This window comes from Branchiostoma lanceolatum, chromosome 12, assembly GCF_035083965.1.
Source record: "Branchiostoma lanceolatum isolate klBraLanc5 chromosome 12, klBraLanc5.hap2, whole genome shotgun sequence".
In the NCBI taxonomy this organism is placed as follows: domain Eukaryota; kingdom Metazoa; phylum Chordata; class Leptocardii; order Amphioxiformes; family Branchiostomatidae; genus Branchiostoma; species Branchiostoma lanceolatum.
In genome coordinates, this window is record NC_089733.1 from 6,596,597 (window position 1) to 6,617,956 (window position 21,360).

General features: G+C 38.6%; 1 protein-coding gene across 1 annotated transcript in view; it reads left to right on the forward strand.

The window, feature by feature from the left end:
• The window catches only part of LOC136445688 (nectin-4-like), a 37,499-nt gene extending 17,187 nt beyond the window's left edge, over positions 1 to 20,312 (forward strand). The window contains exons 2-11 of the mRNA XM_066443823.1: positions 6,233 to 6,387; positions 7,257 to 7,443; positions 12,261 to 12,548; positions 13,021 to 13,293; positions 14,445 to 14,547; positions 14,938 to 15,059; positions 15,657 to 15,719; positions 16,312 to 16,515; positions 16,979 to 17,037; positions 20,022 to 20,312. Of these exons, the coding sequence (XP_066299920.1) occupies positions 6,233 to 6,387; positions 7,257 to 7,443; positions 12,261 to 12,548; positions 13,021 to 13,293; positions 14,445 to 14,547; positions 14,938 to 15,059; positions 15,657 to 15,719; positions 16,312 to 16,515; positions 16,979 to 17,037; positions 20,022 to 20,312 (1,745 nt within the window). The remainder of the gene's footprint in view (positions 1 to 6,232; positions 6,388 to 7,256; positions 7,444 to 12,260; positions 12,549 to 13,020; positions 13,294 to 14,444; positions 14,548 to 14,937; positions 15,060 to 15,656; positions 15,720 to 16,311; positions 16,516 to 16,978; positions 17,038 to 20,021) is intronic.
• The last annotated feature ends 1,048 nt before the right edge of the window (positions 20,313 to 21,360 follow it).

A 21,360-nucleotide genomic window follows, 5' to 3' on the forward strand; every position in this document is an offset into this window, starting at 1 on the left:
AAGGGAAAGAGAAAAATGGATTCATAGAAAATGCAATATTTCTTTTTGAGGAAACCTTGAGGTTGACATTGTATATATTATTCAATATTGCAACAACTTTTTCCTACTCGAAGCCCAGTCGTACATTTTGGCAATGTTGCTTATATTTCTGAGTGCATTTATCAACGGATTCATAGAAATATGCAATATTTCTTTTTGAGGGAACCTTGAGGCTGACATTGTATATATTATTCAATATTGCAACAGCTTTTTCCTACTAGAAGCCCCGTCGTACATCTTGGCAAGGTTGCATATATTTCTGAGTGCATCTATCAACGGATTCATAGAAATATCCATTATTTCTTTTTGAGGGGACTTTGGGGCTGACATTGTAAATATTATTCAATATTGCAGCAACTTTTTCCTTCTAGAAGCCCCGTCGTACATCTTGGCAATGTTGCATATATATTTCTGAATGTATTTATTGATTGTGTTAATTATTTTGGCTATGACATGTACATTTCCCCATGCAACTTTCTCTCAACGCTACTCATGATATTACAATAGGAAATGTGTCGTTATCAAGTCATGAGGTCTGCAGTTAACTTTGTCAAGAAATATATATCTTGGTTGTCATCATGCTCATACTTCATAATCATGCAATGCTTCTCATGATATTGGCTCTTCGACTGTAAAACAAGAGGACCCGAGTTTGAACCCGGGCTGCCCCAAGACATGTCTAAACATGCGCCCCGACGTTGTGCCCTTGGGAAAGGCATATATAAAATATTCTCATATATATTGTATCATGTGTCTCGAAGGAGCTTTGAATAGAGTGATATCATTTTTGCATTTACAGTAGTGTCATCTATATATTAACAACATGAATGATAGCGTGGTGTTTCAAGCAACGAACTATTTATTTGCACGACCCCGCCGCCCAAAACAAACCTTTAAAGTCAGTTAGTGTAAACATTACTATTTCCTTGATTCCTTTTTTTGTCACCATATCATAAATGCAGAACTGCATGTTCACACAAAAATTGATATTTCATAAATACCCAATTATGAATAAATCTATAATTCATATATCAACATCTCTGTGTGAATGTTATGTCCCTTCATGTCGGGCTATGTATTACAATTCTTGTAAGATTTAAACAAAAACTGCATTGCTCTGGTAGAAGCATGCTCTTAATCCTCTTGGAGGTTAGAATGTTGCATGTCACACAACTATACTCAGAGTAACGCCCTAGGAACCAACCTAATGTCGCGATGGTTACGGCCTAAATAGGCACCTACACGATCAACACTAAGCTCAACCAGGCGCCACTCCATGCGTGCAATTAAAGTCGGATTTGTCTCCTGTGGTACATCTTTATCTGATAAAGTGCGGTGTTACCATTAAAACGGGAGCCGCTCTACAGATAATCCTGCAGCTTCTGGATATAAAGAGGAGTAGTAGGAGGAGACACACTTAGGGGACAAAAGGACGAATATGTAACAGTTTGGGCAGGAGGTGACTGGCATATATTCTCACAATATCTATTGATTGATTGTAGCATTGGATCTAAACTAGTGCTGTGTAAATTACCCATTGCTTATGTATCTGTCTGTCCATACATGTCGACTCTCCAATATCAGCTACGCTGCCTTGAGAGTAGGTGTAATGTACTGTTGCATTTGACAATACATAAATAAATATATTCTCACCTATTGTACACTCTAAGAACGAGTTTTCCGTACCTTACTTGAATTGGGAGGTTCGTTTAAACTAATAATCCTAGGACAAAATCGTAAGGTTATAGCCCGAAAAATGTTTGACGACCACTGGTTTGTCTTCTCAAGGGCCAAAATGAACTTTTTTTAGGGATATGGATTCGGTCAAACGGATCGCTTACTCGTTGCAGTGCTGTCTAGTGGGAAGGATACCGTACTTACTGTAATCTCTATGTATCTTTCTGGGCCACGCATGACTGCGCCTGTTTGCGAAAGACAAGCAGGCGCGAACAAGCGCCAATCAACGCCAATCTGTCGCAACTCGTCAATTTGACCGCAAGGGAAAATTTGTTGAACATTCGCAAAGTAGTCATTTCTGGTCACAAACAGGGACCGCATAGTGATGTCATCCCCTGTGATTGTACATATGTAAATACTTTGCGTTTGGGATTGCATCTCATTTATATGTGACATACCCGCATAAAGTCGCTGAAACATTGGCTGCGGCTAAAATGAAACTATACATTCACCTACATGTGTGACGGGTAACATCCATATATCTATTTAAATTATGTAGAATAGACTGATAATTCTATTTTGGTAAGCTAACAGACGCAGTCATTGTAATCATTTGCACACTCTTGTACGCGTGGCATGCCCCATTAAAACTGCGGTGGTGGGCACACCCCATGTTTCCTAATTGCTTCCTAAGATCTATTTTCGGCAGCTCCTATCGCGGGTGGCTTAAGGTGGTCGTGTTTGATGGATTACTCTGTTGGTTCTACACAATGCGTCGCAATAGCCCAATCCTGGCTGCAGTTTCGAGAGAATGTATTGATTAATGTATTATCTATATCGTTATTTAATTACTCTATTTCATTTTCAAAATTTGGTAGAACCATAATTCATGACATTAAATAGATTAAATGACACAATGCTTGAAAATGTACCCATGAATGATTTCATCAGGTTTGAATCTAACCAATATTTTCAATTCACAACCACACACTGTCATTCTTGCCCTGAAGAAGGTGACAGACGGTTACCGAGACATCTCTTCATGTAAAACAGTATATGTAGTTGTGAATATAGATTCACTATATTTGCATATACACTATATATACTACAGATGCATGGTTATTCACTTAAAATATTTGATAGTAGATCGATAAATATTCGCCCATTTTCCACTGTTCTTTTAATAACAGGTTCTAATTTTGAACTTCGAATGTTGTCACATACTCTTGGAGATAATTTATTCGTTGTCTAATCACCGTCATATAACGTGTGATAACCAAGGTGTTATATTTTCAGGGTTTTTTGATTCCTAAGATACACACATTATGTTATTGTTCCTCACGTCAAGGAGGATAGAAATCATTATATAAATGGAGGACTTTCTATGCCTTTCTTATGCGTATGACGTATCCTCAGCTGTTTTTATTCTATCTATTTATCTATCAATCTTTAGGGTGGTCCCTTCAGTTAAAATTGTAACTGATTTTCAAGAGAGCCCTAACATTACATGACAAATCGTAAAAATCAGGATAAAAAAGGATAACTTAACATAAACTTAATGAGTAATCAATTCACAATCATATAACATAAAGCAGGAATGATCAAACATAGGAGTAATAAATCAAACAACTCAAATAATTCAAAACAATACCAACTCAAAATCACGAAGGTCATTCAACTGAGGGTCAGCGGTCAAATAAATAGTGAGTTTTTCTTCTCAAGGTCTGCTGTGAATGTCATAATTTATGCTACAAAATGATAGATGTGAGCTCTAGATTTGCCTTCTAGGATAGCTTGGTGGGGCTTGTAGTAGAATTTACTCATGGTATCAGAATAGAATATTATTACTGTTGATAGACATTCCTCTAGGCCTTCAAGATTTCCAACTGTAACCGTCTTAGAATGACGACAACAGCAATAAAGAGTCTATTGTTGGCTGCGCGCGGGATTTTCCAGCAATCGATATTGATTTTCGAAAGCATGTAATTAATCTTCTTGACCCCATCTTGGTGATATTGTCACCGCTTCAACCTATGCTCTGGTTTCGAGATTGATGCTAGCAAGTTGACATATCTAAGGTTAACGCGGTCAAGGCTGGTAAAATAGCGGGAATGATTGAAGATTATGTGATATTGGTACTATACTACTCCTCCATTGCATGAACATGTACATTGAATCTAAAAGTAATCGAAAGGTCCTGATAATAGTTCTCAGAAACTACAGTCACCCTTGCATCCAGCGCTGTAATATTCGAGAAAACATCCTTGCTGATTTGACCCTTTTAAAAGTAGCGCCCCCCCCCCCCAGGCTCGGTATTGATGCATAGTACCAAGCAATTGACAGCAACGTTAACATGATCATTTGATGCTAACCCCGTTGATACCCTACATACCTTCAGAGGTAACAACTGCATATAAACCTAAGATAATAACGATGCAAATAGACATCAAAGCTAGAGCCATGGCCCGGCAATCCAAGGTTGTTATCACCAACTGATGAGCGACAAACATTATTTTGCTTACCGATAGCAATAGCAACGGAGTACAAATCCATGATAAAGCTGTTATACATATAGACAATGAATCACAAAGTACTAAACTTTATATTGTTTTGTACAAATGAGCGATAATTGTTGATTTAGACATCAAACATGATTTTGCCATGCACCAGACGACATAGTAATCCATTGTTACTACCTGCTGATGAGAGACGAAGCAATGGCAATGGAGTTCAAAGTCCTACTAAAGTCCTTATAGTGAAGTACGTCGTACCAAACATAAACGACGTTTGCAAGATCAGTAAATTTTGCATAATATACATAAAACCATACACATATCAACACCGTAATCCATTGCTATTAGTATGACGAAGCTACATTTCGGCTATACGGAAGGCACTTGCAATGTATTGCAAATCCATGATAACCTTCTGTAGTTGATTCTATTCAATAAATATGGAAGCTAATAATGATCGTAGCACCAGAGAGCACAGTAAACCAGTGTTACTAGCACCCAACGAGAGATGAGTATACTTTGGATCCCCGATACCAATGGTAATAGGTTGTTAAGGTGCCTTAGCGAAGTACATAGTGCTACACATAAAAGCTAATGCAGAGACAATAAATGTTTTATATAGACATCAGGATTCTATAGCTACCTAAAGGCACATGTAATGATACTCCAAACCATAATTTAAATAGCCCAGTACAGTATATGGGCTCAATTTTATATCTAGCCTACCGGAAGAGGCTTTCTGATGCTTGGCGTTTTCTACGATGGCTCGTGATCACTATTAATTAGGCGCCAGCCACCATTATCTCACAAAGACTTCCGTGTAAATCCAATTTTCGTCCACATTAGTGTATCACTGGCCCATCTAAGCTACCAGTAACCATTTGGAATAGAGTTGTGTCGCTTAGCGATCTGCATCATCAAACTAGACTGCTTACCTGCCTAAAGAAATATCTGATATTATTTTTGAACACAATACACAACTCTGGTAAAAGGTGATAATGTTTTGGACGTTTTATTCAAAGAGGAAAGTAAGTTGTTAAGTCGATGACACAGTATGCGTCTTTCTCACTCTATCAATTTTATCAGTTTTTTCTTTTCATTTGTGGTGGTAATACGGTTAGCTTCATTTTCAGTTCAATAGATATCCACAGAGGCAGATGTGCGTACGTACCAATGGTTCATCGTATGAAGTATTCTATGTCTATGGGAATCTATCATAATTAGATGCCGCTTGGTACAATCTACCTTGCAATCATTCAACAAGATTGAGAAGGGGGTGTAATCAATGGAAAACTGGATAAATTCCAAGTCTCTTGCTAGAATTGTCGCCTTGGCTTTCCTATATAATTTACACTTACTATCTACTACAATCATTCATCCTTATTCTACGCTTATATTTTACCATTTCTACGTACCATTAGTTTTTATTTTGCGCTGTACATTCTTTATATACTCTTCAGTCTATGTAATATGTTTTACTAACTTGAAGCAGTCTTATGAGACAAACCATAATCGCAATTAATAAATCAATTAGCCAAGGGTGTCACGACCCGAGGATGTAAATATTCCTTTAAGTGAACATTAATGGACCACTACGGGTATTTATTCAGTTAGCATTGATTTTCTTAAAAAGGCTGCTGTAAAGTGGACTATTCTTTTGGACCAGCCAGGAGTTACCACTATTTTAATAAAGGGTAGCGTTAGCTAATTTTTGAGTGTGACATAGATGTAGAGATGCTGCAATAATAGCCTATTATATATAGAAGTAATGTTATAATACAGATATTGAGTCATATTTAGATACATCCCATTTCCTTGCATGTCGCATTTACTCGAACGGTGGTTAGGACTTCTTTCATATTTTTCCTATTTCGCCAAATTCGTTGCAAATTTGTTCCGTGTATACCTTTGTGTTGCATGAAAGAAAGTTTAGCACTGCACTGATATAAACTTTTTTATCCCGGTGATGACGGCTGGTGTGTTTTATTTTCCTAATCTTACAGACGCGACAGGTGCAGGTGTGGGGCTGAAGGTGCCAAAAACCGTGAATGGAATCAAGGACGAACGGGTGACGCTGCCGGCGACGTACGACAGTACTGAGACCGTCATATCCATCACCTGGTCCAAAGTAGTGGGAGGAATGGGCGGAGAGAGAAAGGTAAGGCCTTAGAACTGCACGAACATTGGGATTTGCCAATGATTACATATGGCAGGTAAGTCTGGTAATTCCCCATGTTCAAGCTGTGCAAGATGTCTCACATGGAACAATTTAGTCAGGAAGGATATAGCTTTGATGTGTCATCTTGCGCAGAGTTTTGTCACTTGACCCCTAAATAAGAAGTGTTCTGACCTTTATTGACTATTTGCGTATCTCTGGGTAGGTGTGTGTGTGTGTGTGTGTGTGTGTGTGTGTGTGTGTGTGTGTGTGTGTGTGTGTGTGTGCGTGTGTGCGTGTGTGTGTGTGGGGGGGGGGGTGTCCATGTTGCCGCACTGCGATTTCTTTGTTCGACCAGAGGGAGCGGTGCAGTTAATGTAAGCTCTGCCAGAGGGGGTGAGGTCTGTTACGCCCGAATAACTTGTTTTGCTTTTGTTATGGCTTATCTCGACACTCGTAAAACATTACTATCACTCGTATCACTGTACTACTAACAAAGATGAGCTGCAAGAACTGTGTCTGCAAGAATTCTTGGAATTGTACAGGAATGTGCCCAGTGCCTTAGTTTCTTATTGCTGTATTCAGTGTAATTGTAATGTTGAGTAGTCCGCAATATCAGCTTGTCTGCCTGGCGTTCAACCGTGCATTGTATTGTTGCAATCTTGAGTAAAGAATAAAGATGAGCTTGGGCATGCCTGCATTTTTAATATTCCACATAATTTGATATATTAGTTTGAATAACTAGAGCAGATCGATACCATTGACATAACATTAATGCATTGTTTAACAACGATATTCTGCTTTTTAGAAATAACGAAATGCAATCTTATACATACTGATATTCTTAATTTTATCTTGTTGCCTTCTTTTAGATGGTCTATATCTACTCTCCCAACCTGGAATACTCCCATGGTCCTTTGCTTCGTCGCGCACAGCTTGTCGGGAAGGCTTCTCTGGAAATCAACGAAACCAAACTGGAAGACGAGGGTCTTTACGTCATCACTGTCGTACTGAACATAGTCGGACAGGAGGAGAAATACGTGCGGCTCAACGTAATGGGTGAGTTAACTTTACGGCAGTAAAAATAATAATAATGATAATAGCTTATTGGTCAGAAACTACCAGTGCAATAGCAGCCAGTGCTGAATTGCTGCAGGGTTTGCAATCATATAATACAGAACAGATACATATTTGCTCCACACTTGCACTTGTGGAACTGTCGCAAGAATCTGGGCGGCTGCCATTCGGGCCAGCAGGTGACCTCAATACGACCTTCCCCAACCGTAGTCAGGTACCCGTTCACACCTGGGTGGAGTGAGGAAATTCGAGTAAAGTGCCTTTCCCTAGGGCACAACATCGGGGAATATCGAACCCGGGACCGGTTTCGAACCCGGGACCTCTCGGTTCTGGGCGAACCACTCTACCGATTGCGCCAAATGATGCAACAAGAAATAACAAGCATTCCTGCGGTCAACTGGGACAATCTGGAACTCCTTAGTAATCATTATTGAGCAGCGGACTAACATTCCTGTAGACTGAAATCCTTATGGGCACATTCCTGTACAATTCCTAGAATTCTTGCAGACTGTGCACAGTTCTTGCAGACTGCACACAAATCTTGCAGACTGGACACAATTCTTGCAGACTGCACCAAAATTCTTGAGACACATTCCTGTACAATACCTAGAATTTCCATTAGGGTTGCCCTTAACGTTCAAGTCATATAGGCTACACTCTTAAGTTGTACGATTACCAGAGTCAAAGCTAGAATATCTTTGCAAGCAGTAAGCCATCGCAATATAAAACGACAGACGATATGCATAACAAAATTACTTTTTATAACGCCATATACTTTTCTTGTTTTGCACTGACTTTGCAATGATTAAAAAATGAGAAAAAACTTTGTGCATGGCAAACCCATTGTCATCGCAATACTTTCTTTACAATTGACAACTCGTACCTAATTTTACATGCTGATGTAAAATATATCGGTGTTCTTTCCACTCTTTTTCGCTCGGTGAACAATTAAATGCACCGTGACAAGCAAGGAATGTTGCAAATCTATCTCTCCAAATGCGCTTTGTAATGCTACAGTCCCAATTGGACCGGTATCCTTGCAATGGGGGGTGTGTTCATTCCGTTTATAGCTAGATTAGCTCACGGCATCTATTTGTTACCCGGTCCCGCGTTGATTGTACGGCCGGGTTAATATGATCCGGAGTCCCGACAGCCCCAGGATGTCCCACTGGGCCACGTCGACGTCAGAGGCACGCACGAATGTGCCAAACAAAACCTGTGAGCTACCTGGCGGGGTGCCTGTCTTCAATTGGGACATAAGCATAAAGTAACAGAAAAACGTATACAGTAACAGCAAAAGTAAAGGCAAAACGTAACAGCGAAACGTAACAGCAAAACGTAGCAACAAAACGTCACAGCAAAACGGAACAGCAAAACGTAACAGCAAAACGAAACAGCAAAACGTAGCAACAAAACGGAACAGCAAAACGGAACAGCAAAACGTCACAGCAAAACGTCACAGCAAAACGGAACAGCAAAACGTCACAGCAAAACGTCACAGCAAAACGTCACAGCAAAACGGAACAGCAAAACGTCACAGCAAAACGTCACAGCAAAACGTAACAGCAAAACGTAACAGCAAAACTTAACAGCAAAGCGTAACAGCACAACGAAACAGCAAAACGGAACAGCAAAACGGAACAGCAAAACGGAATAGCAAAACGTAAAGATCTGACAGCAGTCCACATTCTGACCCACAAATTGTTGACAAAATCTCTTTAAGACACCTGTGAAAGAACCACTATGATTCATTTCAAATGCACAACATTACCGTCATGATAAAAGCTACTTTTTGTGGCGCCACAATATTGCTACACGAAATAAGAATGGTACTCCCCTAAAGTCCCTTCCTATGGCACCTTAATCTAATTCACCAAGCTATTTACCACCAAAAAATCAAGACCATAGCACGTCCTGGTCAAAAGATACAAAAATTGAAGTTCTGCTGCAGTACCAAGGTCAAATACCAAAAAAACGACCTTGAATTTTGGCTTCACAACACCCGCCCACATACCAAATATCATTGTAATCCATACGGAGGTGCTTGAGTTATGCTGACTACAGTATTAATAGTCCGGAAGCACACACAGACAGACACACAGACACACGGACACGCCAAAAACAATATCTCCATTTTTCATGGAGATAATAAATCTATCGCTAGTGCATTATATATTCAGCTGTACGCACATATTTTGGGGTAATGTTGACAAAAAACCATACACGGTACTCATAATGGTTGCAGAAATAATTTCTCCTGAACTCAGATCACTGGAATTTCTTTCACTGACATAAATTAATTGTGTTCTAAATATGGATTGGAAAAAATGGTTTAAAGGACCATTTTGAAATCAACAAATGCCTCTTTGGAATATGTAACGGTACATTCAACATCATTTATACAAACGAAGGCTCGGAACATTGCCAAACTGCCACGTATAACTTATAGACGGTCACACAGTATGTGGCAAAAGATACTAGAGCGTGACTGAGAAAAATGTTTATAGACGGCGGTGGACCATTGTGCATAATGCGGCGTGCATTTTTGCAAGAATCAAGTGACATTAGAAAGCTATCCGCACACCAAGGGTTACCAGGTGTCCCCATGCGATAAACCAACCAAACAAATAAGTTCTGAGAAAGAATAGAATGTGTCAGACACAGATTCTCTAAGTCGGATAATATACACATTATATATTGCCAGTAAACCTTAGACTGCTTTATCTCAGAAAACTTAAAGGCAAAATAAACTCGGCCAAGGAACAATTCAGGTAGATAGGTGGATCCGTAAATAGATTCATTTGGTGTCCTATTCCTGTTTATTATGGGCCACATGCCATTATTTGTTTAGTTATTTATTTCTATATTCTTTTACTAGGGTAGTGTCTTGGCACTGATTTTCAGGGAGGCCCTGCATGGGTACACATATACAAACAATACACTGATATTTGCATAACATAACATAACATAGCATATTTGTGCGTCATATTACAAAATCGTATCCATACTCATAGTCCATATCGTGCCAGGTCCTAAGGATTGGAGGTCAGGGGTCACTGATTATCATCAATCGTACAGTTTTTTAATACAACTTTAAATTCTATGCAATTATCAGAAAAACCTATATGTATATCTGCATCGAGCCCGCACCTAGTCCCTCTTTCATCAATAGAACTTCTGCGAGCTTTCGGTGAAACACAAAAGTCCCAAAGGGAAGCAAAAAAGACTATATTTGATGCAACGATCAATAAAGTTTTATTAAGATCAATGCCTTATTAGATACCCCATCACAAATCCCTGTTAACACAAATGCAATGATATATAGACACCGTAACCAATTTGTAACCGAGATGTCGAAAAAGAAATGAAAACGAATGTACAATAACTGACAATGGAGTCTTATCTACCTGGTAAATCCCGTTCAAACCCCATGGGTTATATTTACCAACCAGTACCGATCTTATAGATTTATCAACCTTACAATACCGCACCACACAACACAACACAAAATGAATATGTAAGACACGTATCTTTGTAGAGATATGTTACCACTGAAACCCATAATGAAACGAACGCCAGGAATTAGAGTCGTTGGGGATTTTAAAATACTAACATCAGGAAATATTCAACGTTCCATCGTGTTTTCCATGTGACACTGTGCTACTTGGTACTAATAGCTAATTAGCTTTATGGCCACAGATTTTAAGAACGGTAAACTCAGTCTGGAAAATGCTGGTAAATGTTGAAGATGTTACATTGAGGACGAAATGCGTATGTGTAATCTTGATTAAGACACAAGTCTGTAATACGACGTGATATGCAGGACGCATTGTTTTCTATTACGATAAATCGTTCTTTGTTGTATCTGTATCTTAACATATTTAAGGTATATTGGTAGAAGGCTCACTTAAAGTGAATCTTAATAATCGAAGAAACAAGCAGACAAACAGAAGTATTATATACGTATTCAAATATGTTGCTCCTAGCGCCTCTTAAAGCATTGGAGAAGATAAACACCGCCAACAAAAGCAAAGAAGCATTTCAGACAAAAGCAATCACCATCCGTTTCTTAAGATGTATGACGTGGTCTTGACCTGGCTTACTTATTTCTTCCTTAGCCGCAAATTGATACCGATGACGTATTACCGGATAGAGGCTATGCTGATTGCCGCTGCTGATGGAGGGCCGTTCTCAAAGATTCATTTTTGCCAACGGAACAATCGATTTTATTATTAACGTTTGATTAAATGCTAGGGGATAATAGCTGTGTACTTGGGTTGCATATATGTCTTGTGTTATCTTTTAAAGCTTAATTTGTGTAATGAAGTTAATGATTTTTATAGTCGTAACATTGGTAGCGATACATAGTTGATAGCACAACAAAGGAACTAATTGTAATTGTGACGGACTAGTTATTAGAGAACAATTTGAAATCCCTCTTTCCCACTGACATTACACAAACAATACTGTTGAAAGCATAGAATATCCAAGGTCCAGTCGCACCTTACTGTGGCGAAGTTGAAAGTGCAGTCAAGATGCCTGGTATGATATGGTGAAGCAGCGCCCCCTACCTGCATTAAAGGAAACTACCGCAATTTACTGGCAAACGTTTATCTTTTCAAGAGCGAATTACCATGATCATAGCTACTTTGATTTAGAGTTAAAAACATTCATATCTTTTACGTATCTTTATCTATACAAGTCGATGCTTGCTACTGCTTTTGTTACGGGCCTGGCAGAAGTTGTATTTTAAAAGAATGTTGATATTTCTCTTTTCTTATTTCTTCTTTTTCCGACAGTACGTCCGACGGTTTTAGTTGGGCCTGAAGACCCTTACATCGTCCGCTGGGACACATCGGTCAGTTTGACCTGCACAGTCGTCAACGCCAAACCTAACATCACCTCTTTACGCTGGGAACGAAACGGCGTCTCCCTCTCAACACCCAGTAAGAAATACGGCGGTGGCAGCGCCATGTTGCCAACACTCAACATCCATGACGTCACCAAAATGGATGCTGGGACGTACACATGCGTGGTAGATCACGTGACTGACACAGTGAAAGCTGGATTAATGCTACAGATCCTTTGTAAGAAAATATTTGTATTTCTTTTCATTAACTATTTTATTTCCACGATGAAGTGAATTGAATTTTTTATTTAACTTCGACTCTACCACCTAAAACTAAAATAATGTTGTTTCTTGTAACCAAAATGTCGACGCGCTGGTGATCTGCTAGTCCTTTGCTACCTTTTTTTTATAGAAATTATGTCTAGGTTTGCTTCCAAGTGTTAGATGGCGCTGCAGAGAGAAGGATGCGGTCCCAAGCGTGACTTAGAGTTCTAAAATTTATACATTTGTAGCCCCCTACTGCAGTCATTAAACGTGATGAGGAGGGTTCAATCTTCGTAACGTTCTCGACCGCATCTTTCTCACTAAAGCTCCACCTAACCAGTCATGTTTCTGACCGTGACAATGTCTATTCGTGTACTAACCTGACGAAATATCTGGTCTCCATATTCTTTTGGGTACTGAACGTATCATTTCTTTTGTATTCACAGATCCAGCAACCATTCAGAACATATCCAAATCTGCCACCGTGGACTTGAGCGGTTCTATCAAGGTCAAATGTTTTGCCGAAGGAAACCCGGAACCGGAAGTGACGTGGTCAAGGGCTGGGACGACATCCCTTCCCGGCATTCAGCTTAGAGAGAACGGTGCAAATGTCTTATCTCTGTCCAACTTGCAGAAGAACGATAGTGGGGAATATACATGTACGGTCACCAACGGTCTAGGCGTAGCGCAGTCCAAGTCCACTAGGATCACAGTTAAAGGTAAGGAACAGGACAATAATTCCTTGAAGTGCATAAGACACCGAAATACAACATTTTTTTTTCATTATCTGAAATAGGAGTAGCATCATTCAAGGAATATAAACGTTTAAAACAAACACACGCCCTTATGATCTTATCTAACATTGAACCATCAGAAACCATGCTCCCATGGATCCAGCTCTTTATTCTTATCTGATCTGCTCACCAGATGATTGCATTAATCAATGGCTAATGCCCACTCATAACATGTTATTTAACAATAATGTTATGGTTTATGTAATTTCAGGAAATTCTTAATGTTGGTGTCATTGATGTCTTATGGCCCTTTAGCTAATACACGTAATATGCAACCGGCATGCATATTACATATAAGTAAGGTTTTAGACTGCGCTCATCTAAAATAATAGTAATTGAATTTTTTGGGACTTACCAAAAGAAATGTACTGATCAAACAGTTCGGTTCCTCCTCTAACTGATCTACATCTGGCCCCCATACTGCACCCATAGTGTTTCTCGTCTTGGTATTTCCTGTATTAAAGCGTCTTGGTTAAGTGCATTTTCGAAAAGTCAACATCCACTAGAGTACTAACTTTAAAACTATGAAACATTTTATCTTACTCGATTTTCTTACTTCGCTTTTGGAAAGACAATGACGACGTGGCACTCCTCTATTTTTTTTTTCTTTTGTTACCTTCGCCGGAAAGGTTATACCTTCTGTGGGGTTGGTCCGTATGTTTGTCAAGATCGAAACTAGAGAAAACTTTGATGGATCTTTCTGATTTTTGGTAGGTAAGTGGCGGTTGTGAAAATGAAGGTCAATTTCGAAAATGGTTTACCTTGCATTTTCCTTACAGTGCCCCATTGGACTTTATATGTTAGTGTGTTTGTATGTAGACAACATAACTCGAGGAACTGTTGATGGATCTGCATGCTTTTTAGTGGGTACGCAGAGATTGTGAAAACGGAGGTCTAGTTAAAAAAAAAGGGTCACCTGGCATTTACCTGCGGTACTGCAGCGGGCCGTTTATGTATGCGTTTTTGCTTGTTTACTTCGGTTTTAGGCAGAAATACTAAACATTTGCCATCCTCAGTTCTAAAAGACAAAGGCTAAGCATCAAAAGACATACATTGAAATTTTCGTTTACTTACAGATTCCGGAGAAGACAGGTTGAGTCGAATAGCCGTGATCGCAGGAGCGAGCGTGGGGACGATCTGGTTTGTCACATGTGTGGTCATCGCCGTCATTTTCATCAGGTTCGTCAAATTTAATTCATTTATATTATCATAACGCTGAAACAAATATATAAGTAATAACACTCCGTAAAACACAACTTTCAATTTTTAAAAATAATATTCTCGAAATTAAAAGGTTTTGTTAAGTCTTCGTGTTCCGTATCTGCTTGATACCAAGTAAATCAAAACTGCAATATTTTTATGAAGTACCAATCATGATCGCAAGGTGCCTCTTCATCCATGCAATCCTAGCTGCATTCCTAGCATAATCAAAGAGAACTGCCTTGGCTATTGATATTGTGAGTTTGTGTTCTAGATCCGGAGTTTCATTTTTGTCGTTTGCAATTGGATATTATCATCGAACACGTGTAGAACTTTCTAAACTGCGAGTTTCTAACTTTTTGAAAGAAGGAAAAGGACAAGACAAGAGCGTGAGAAGTACGCCTTCTACTACGGCATGGGTTCCCGGATGTTACGTGAAGATGATGACCAGGACTCCGGAAGAAGTCCTCGGAGAGGGGACATGGAGAAAGGTACATGTAAAACTTAATCTTCCAATTATTTTACTATCTGAATAGTGTACAATAGATGCTATGGAAAATCAAATACAATTCAGTTCAATTTGCTTCCATTTGTAAATAAGGCCTCGATATGAGGCTGAAAGAAATCAGCATATCAAAAGTTTACACAATCTCCTCGAGATCAGAAACCTACGTGCTTCAAATTAACTTCTTATCATTGGAAACATGTGGTTATTTTTTGTGAGATTTGTGAGATTTTGATGAAGCAGGCATTGTTTGTACATTAGTAAAAAGACGTAATTGTAACCTTTTATTTGTGAATAACGAATCTGAGTGTGTAGGGATGAACGAAGGAAATAGATATTTCACTAAAAAGTATTTCTTATCTAAGATGGTATATGTTTCAATTACATCAGACTGCTGCAGTTCCAAGTATGTTTGCTTGACGGCGTTGAAACACTGGTTTTTTTTAACTTGTTAGAACCGGTGTTTGTATGCATCATAGACTATGTCCTTTGAGTGTAATTTTTCGAGTATTTAATGATCAATAAATTCACTCTCAATTTTGTCGCTTATGATATGCGTCTTATTCCAATTTCTACTGTGCAGGTGCTTGTCAGGAGGTGGACTACTCTACAATAGACAGGCTCAAAAGGAAAGCAGGCGAGCGAGGTATGTTTAGCGTCTTGTGTTGTGCAGTTCGCAGTTCGTTTTCGGGAAGACTAGACTCGGAAAGAGGACCTCGATGGTAATAAGATCGTAGTTTGACTTTTGATACAACAAAGTAGTACAAGCCATTGGACCACATGACAACCTCTTGATAACTGTAATGAAGCGCAAGCTAAGATGGTTTGGTCATGTGGCAAGATCGCCAATGATTGCAAAAAACATACTACAAGGGACAGTGCCAGGTAGCCGAAAGAGAGGAAGACAAAGAAAACGGTGGGAAGATAACATAAAAGAGCGGACAGGTCTAAGCTTATCGCAAGCGATGAGAGCGGCAGAGGACAAAGTGAGGTGGAGAAGGATGGTGGAGGATCTATTCATGGTGCCCCAACGACCCTAAAAAGGTCAAGGGATAGGTGAGGTGATACGCAGATGGTAGCCACTTTATGTAGTTTGCTCCCACTTGGCTTTGTTTAGCCGATTGTATTGTTTACTGTTACAATGATGATTTCGCATTGTCTTTAAGCTTTCGAAACTCTTATTGAGAATTTCCACCTATAATGCAGTGACAAAATTCATGTTGCTCCCCTTACGTTAGGTAATAAGAAATTCGCCAGAGTTCTCTACAATTACGCACCCCAAGACAGTGATGAGCTTAAACTGGAAGCCAATGACGTCATAGAGGTCATCAAGGGTGAAAATGGCGGTTGGTGGTTTGGATACCTCAAAGGGAAGGTCGGACTTTTCCCGTCGAACTACGTGGAACTTGTGTCAACACCTCCAGTACACAGACCACACCATGGTAAGTTACATTAAAGGGTAAAGGGCACGAACGAATGATTGGTTGTTAGAATAACCGACCACGTGTTGGCTGACCAATAATATAACGTCCTTATCATCTATTTCATCTCCTAAGTGATCACATTCATATATTAAGTACAGTATTGTACTAATTAATCCATTTTTCATACTGGTATAATCTATCAAACAGTTAAGTAGTAAACAAATCCAGGAGGAAAAGTAATTGAATTTATCGATTTTCATTCTTTTAATACTTCCGAACAAGAGTTATTCATTCCAACAGTATACAGAATGATGACTAACCATGGTATAACGGAAACTTCTGCCGGTGTCATCCAATTACGGTTTTAAATGTTATTTCTAGCACATTTTCGTTCAGTGATATTTCGAAATATGAGTATTATACGACGTTAAAGGTCTCTACCACTTAATTAGTCACGCAACAGGGCATTTTCATATTTCAGTTGCAAGAAGAAGTGACAGAGAAGAACTAGAACGTAACGTACAACAGACGTTAGCACAGGTAGGTGATTTCCCTAGCGTACATTACAGGCAGCATCCAGATTAAAACAACACCATCACATAACCTTCAGAAATTGAAAACGACCAGCAAATGTATCATCTAGAATGGCCAAGTATTACTCAGGCCTTCTTCCAGTACAAGGTGATGGTATTAGTACTATTCATGCTTTTATATTTTTTCTATGATAAGATTTATGAATAACGGTTTCTAAATTAGGTACAATTTTAACTTTAAAAGCTCCGGTACTGGTACTATGAAATAAATGTATCAAATACATGATAGCCGTAGTTATTGGGGTTGATATTATGTACAAGTTATAAGGAAGCAAACTGTAATTGACAACACAAAGAACCGATGCAGGTTCAAAACTCCTCTCCATAATGGATTCGGCTAGCACAGATGGACGCTGATACTACAACGTGTACGTGTGTTTCTTCGTTGATATATAAGTTTAATTATAGTACGGTAGAAAATGAAATTAAGCACATTATACCTTCATTTCGTTCTGCAAAATGATATTTAGATAACTTAGCTAATCAAAGCCCGCAACTTCGTGACCCCTCTTTGTTCTGGTAAGCAAAACCAGATAGTCAGATGAACAACAAGATGTTTAACTTTCTCTCCTCTCTTTTCCAATCCGCAGATGATTTTTGAATTTCCTTAAGTATTAATTCTCGTGATATACTCATAGCAATGAAATTAAGAATCAAACACAGTTTTCTTTAATCTGCCTTGCGTTTTTTTAACATTCACATGGCGGATCAACGTGCGGTATGTCCATTGTGATCATGGACATATCGACATTGCGTAGAAAGCTTTTACGTCGTCATGTACAGTAAGTTAAAGCTTTACGTGCCTACATTACCATGCATCAGACATATTGTTTCATTTCCCTCAATGTCCATGGATTTTCCCACCGATGCAATTTAACAGTTCAATCAGTCTCGCCCCTTCAGCCACACAAAGACCTCATTTCTAACCATTCGGCAAGATGATGTTGATGAAGCGGATATTGAGCTCAGCGGACACAATTTGACAGGGTCCTTTTTACGAGGTTCTCGGCACATTACCCTCCGCTGTGGAGCCAGGGTGTCGGTGAACAGAATTGGAATTAATTTCCCTCTCACCAGGCACACACATAAAGGCGCGATGATTGAAGCTGGCTGTGATGAAAGAAGGCGTCTTTGCGCATAAAATCACAGAGGGCTTTGGGTCTGCTAAATGAGAAAATTAAACTTTAACAAGGGGAAAGAGACTGAGACGTCACATGGCAGTCACGAGGGTAACCATAGTGTATTATACTCCGACTGTTACAATATCTTTATTTGATGAGCACGGGATAGCCATCTAGCTCCCAGCGTTTTTCGTAAGCTGCATTACAATGAGGTACAAATTGCAGTTGGATAGTATTACCATTTTAGGTTCCTTCGAGATGAACTGTTTGATGGTCTAACATTCATTTTATATTTCTTCAATACAAAACCAAATCAACAAGTATTAAATTATTTCTGATTGATTGTTTAAATCAGCAATAGATTAAATGATATAATAAAGTGTTGGCAATTTTTCCACAAGAAAGCTAACAAGGTTTCTAAATTTGTTAGTTTGTCATTTTTTATGAAATTACTCGGTGTAAAACTGTAATGATGCCTACATCACATGATGTCACGTAGCAATCTCAATCTTTCACCTAAGTATTACAAAATGCAGAAAAATCATGCCACATTAGCCTTTTGTAAGAATCAAAAGGCCAGGTGTTCTCGAGGAACGACCTATCTCTCCCCTCATCTGGATCTTCCAAAAATAGGTTCCACCAAGGCCAACCGTACCATAATGATTATCCTTTCGTCTTAGAAAGCATTTTACTGATCCTTTTTATGCATGCCTCTTGGCTAGTATCAAGGACGCGCTTTCTCCATTTAAGTGCACTTTGGTAGCCTAAACTAAAGATAGCTGATATCATATATTAACTTATCAAGTGTGCAGTCTGTTGTTATGCTTGTACGCTGTTGCACCATCTGGCAATAAACAAGAATCATGCAGCTGAATACTCTTGTTTATAAGTTCTTGTTTCATTTCAACTTTGGTTATTATAATTCTCATGTTGGAAATCCCTTAATTTCTGTTACACTACACTTTAATTTCTGTTCGATGAAATGTTATGTTATCATCATGTTATCATCAAATGTTATGTTATCATCATTCTTGATTTATGTTATCATTATAGTTAATTTGTATTTACAACTTTACACCAAACTTCTGTTACTTTTATTATATATCATTTCATATTATCTGTATATGATCAGTTCTTGCTGGATGGTTCCCATATTGTATTTTGTTATGTTATTTTTAAAAACCGATAAAAAATTTAAAAAATAAATAGAAAAAGAATCATGCTTAGACTCGATATTAAATGACTGAATAACCTTGATTGCTATCATACGGTTCTATGATTGAGAAGCTAAATGTTTCTAAACAGTACATTTAACCCGTAAACATAACTTTTTTAGTGGACTTGGGTTTACCAATATAGTACAATAGCTAGATAATTCAGTGTAATATAACCAGCTGCTACCTCGCCGCGTGCCTACGAAGCTGGTGTGTTACGCCGAATGGCCGTTACGCTGGATATATAGATACATAATACAGATACTTATTTTTGCGTATGAGAGATAAAAAAAGTAAATAAAACGTAGGGTCTTAAACTCTGAACCTTTTTTGGCAAAAGGCTTTATCTATTTAGGTTTATCACAACGTAGAAGGGAGAGCAAAACAGATACATTTGCACCTTTACAAGATGCCCCCCCCCCCCACACAGTGCAATACACTGCAAAATTAACCAGATCTAAAAAAATACCAAGCGGGTCATAAAGTAGTCGAGCTTTGATTTGAAATCGAAAAACTTATAGATGGTATCATTTTTTTTTTAGTTTGAAGGTTTCATTCGTCGATTTTCTAATTGTACATTTCTTCTGGACTTTCAGTTTGACGAAGTGTGTTCGGCCAAAAAAATACCGGAACCTCGACGACGTGAGAGAGCACCAGCTTCCCCTGATGCTGTCATGTACCAGTCACGTGATACTCGGGATGACGTCACTCTTGAGATGAAATCGAGGGGTTTTCATGGGAACGAGGTTAAACTGTGCCAAGTGCATCACGGGAAGGACGATGACGCTGATGATGACGTTGATGACTACAAAGCTGTGTCTGTGTCTGAACGAATCCGCCAGATGGAACGGAAAGGGCTGAATTATGGTAAACAATCTCAACTATGACTGTTTCCAGACAATTCATGCACCCTTGATATGCCAATATCATCAAAGGCTAGTGCTGAATCGTGCACCGAAGACGTTTTAGTGTGACCAACGGATGGACTTTCGAGAGGTATTATAGCTTCAAGAAATTCTACTTGGCAGTTTTAACATAGCGTCATGGACAGTCGGATGTGACATTCTTGGACATGTTTAAATGTTGGGATGTTGACAATATAGATCTTCAAGCATTGTGCAGCTAAAACCCTCCGTCAAGAGGGAAAAATCAAGGCAAACTGTGGTTGGCGGCAACATCGTATCGATGATGTGAATTATTAAAAACTACATGATTGTCACATTTTGCTTGTATATGATTGAACGTAAGTAGCAATTCGTAACCGTTTGCTACATGCATCTTTGTATACTAATAGTGTTGACTGTGACGACTTGCTAGCACCATGTGATGTTAGGAAAGGGTAATTTTTATATCAAAGACATTCTATATATGATAAAATCCGTTTCAGACCTATATCAGGACACAATATAGAACATCATTTTAGAGCTCATATAAAATACATCGACTGTACTTTCCAATTCTATGGTGTTCTCAAGTTTATAATTGAATCTTTGCTGCGAATCTAGACCTTCAGATCCACAAAACTGCAATATAAATGTCTCACAAGTATAAACTATATACCCGTCAATGAGAATGCATTGACATTTGCGAATAATTAACCCATCATCTATTCCCCTTGCTGTAAGTATGCGGTAGCTGTTAACACATGAAATCACACCTCGCGACATATTTTGTAACCCGATGTGTATATGATGTGATTAACATTTATACATACTTATTGTACATGTTGTATGTCATAAACTATGATAGCCTTCAAAGTTTGAAATGTTTACAGAATAAAGATCTTGTGATAGATCTTGTGCTTATTTAGCAATCGACTTCCCCTAGCTCTGTGATTCTAATATAGATACTGACGACTGAATAATTCCTGCAAATGTCTTCAATGCAATTAAGAAAAATAATATTTGTCACGAATATTCTGAATTATATTCTTTT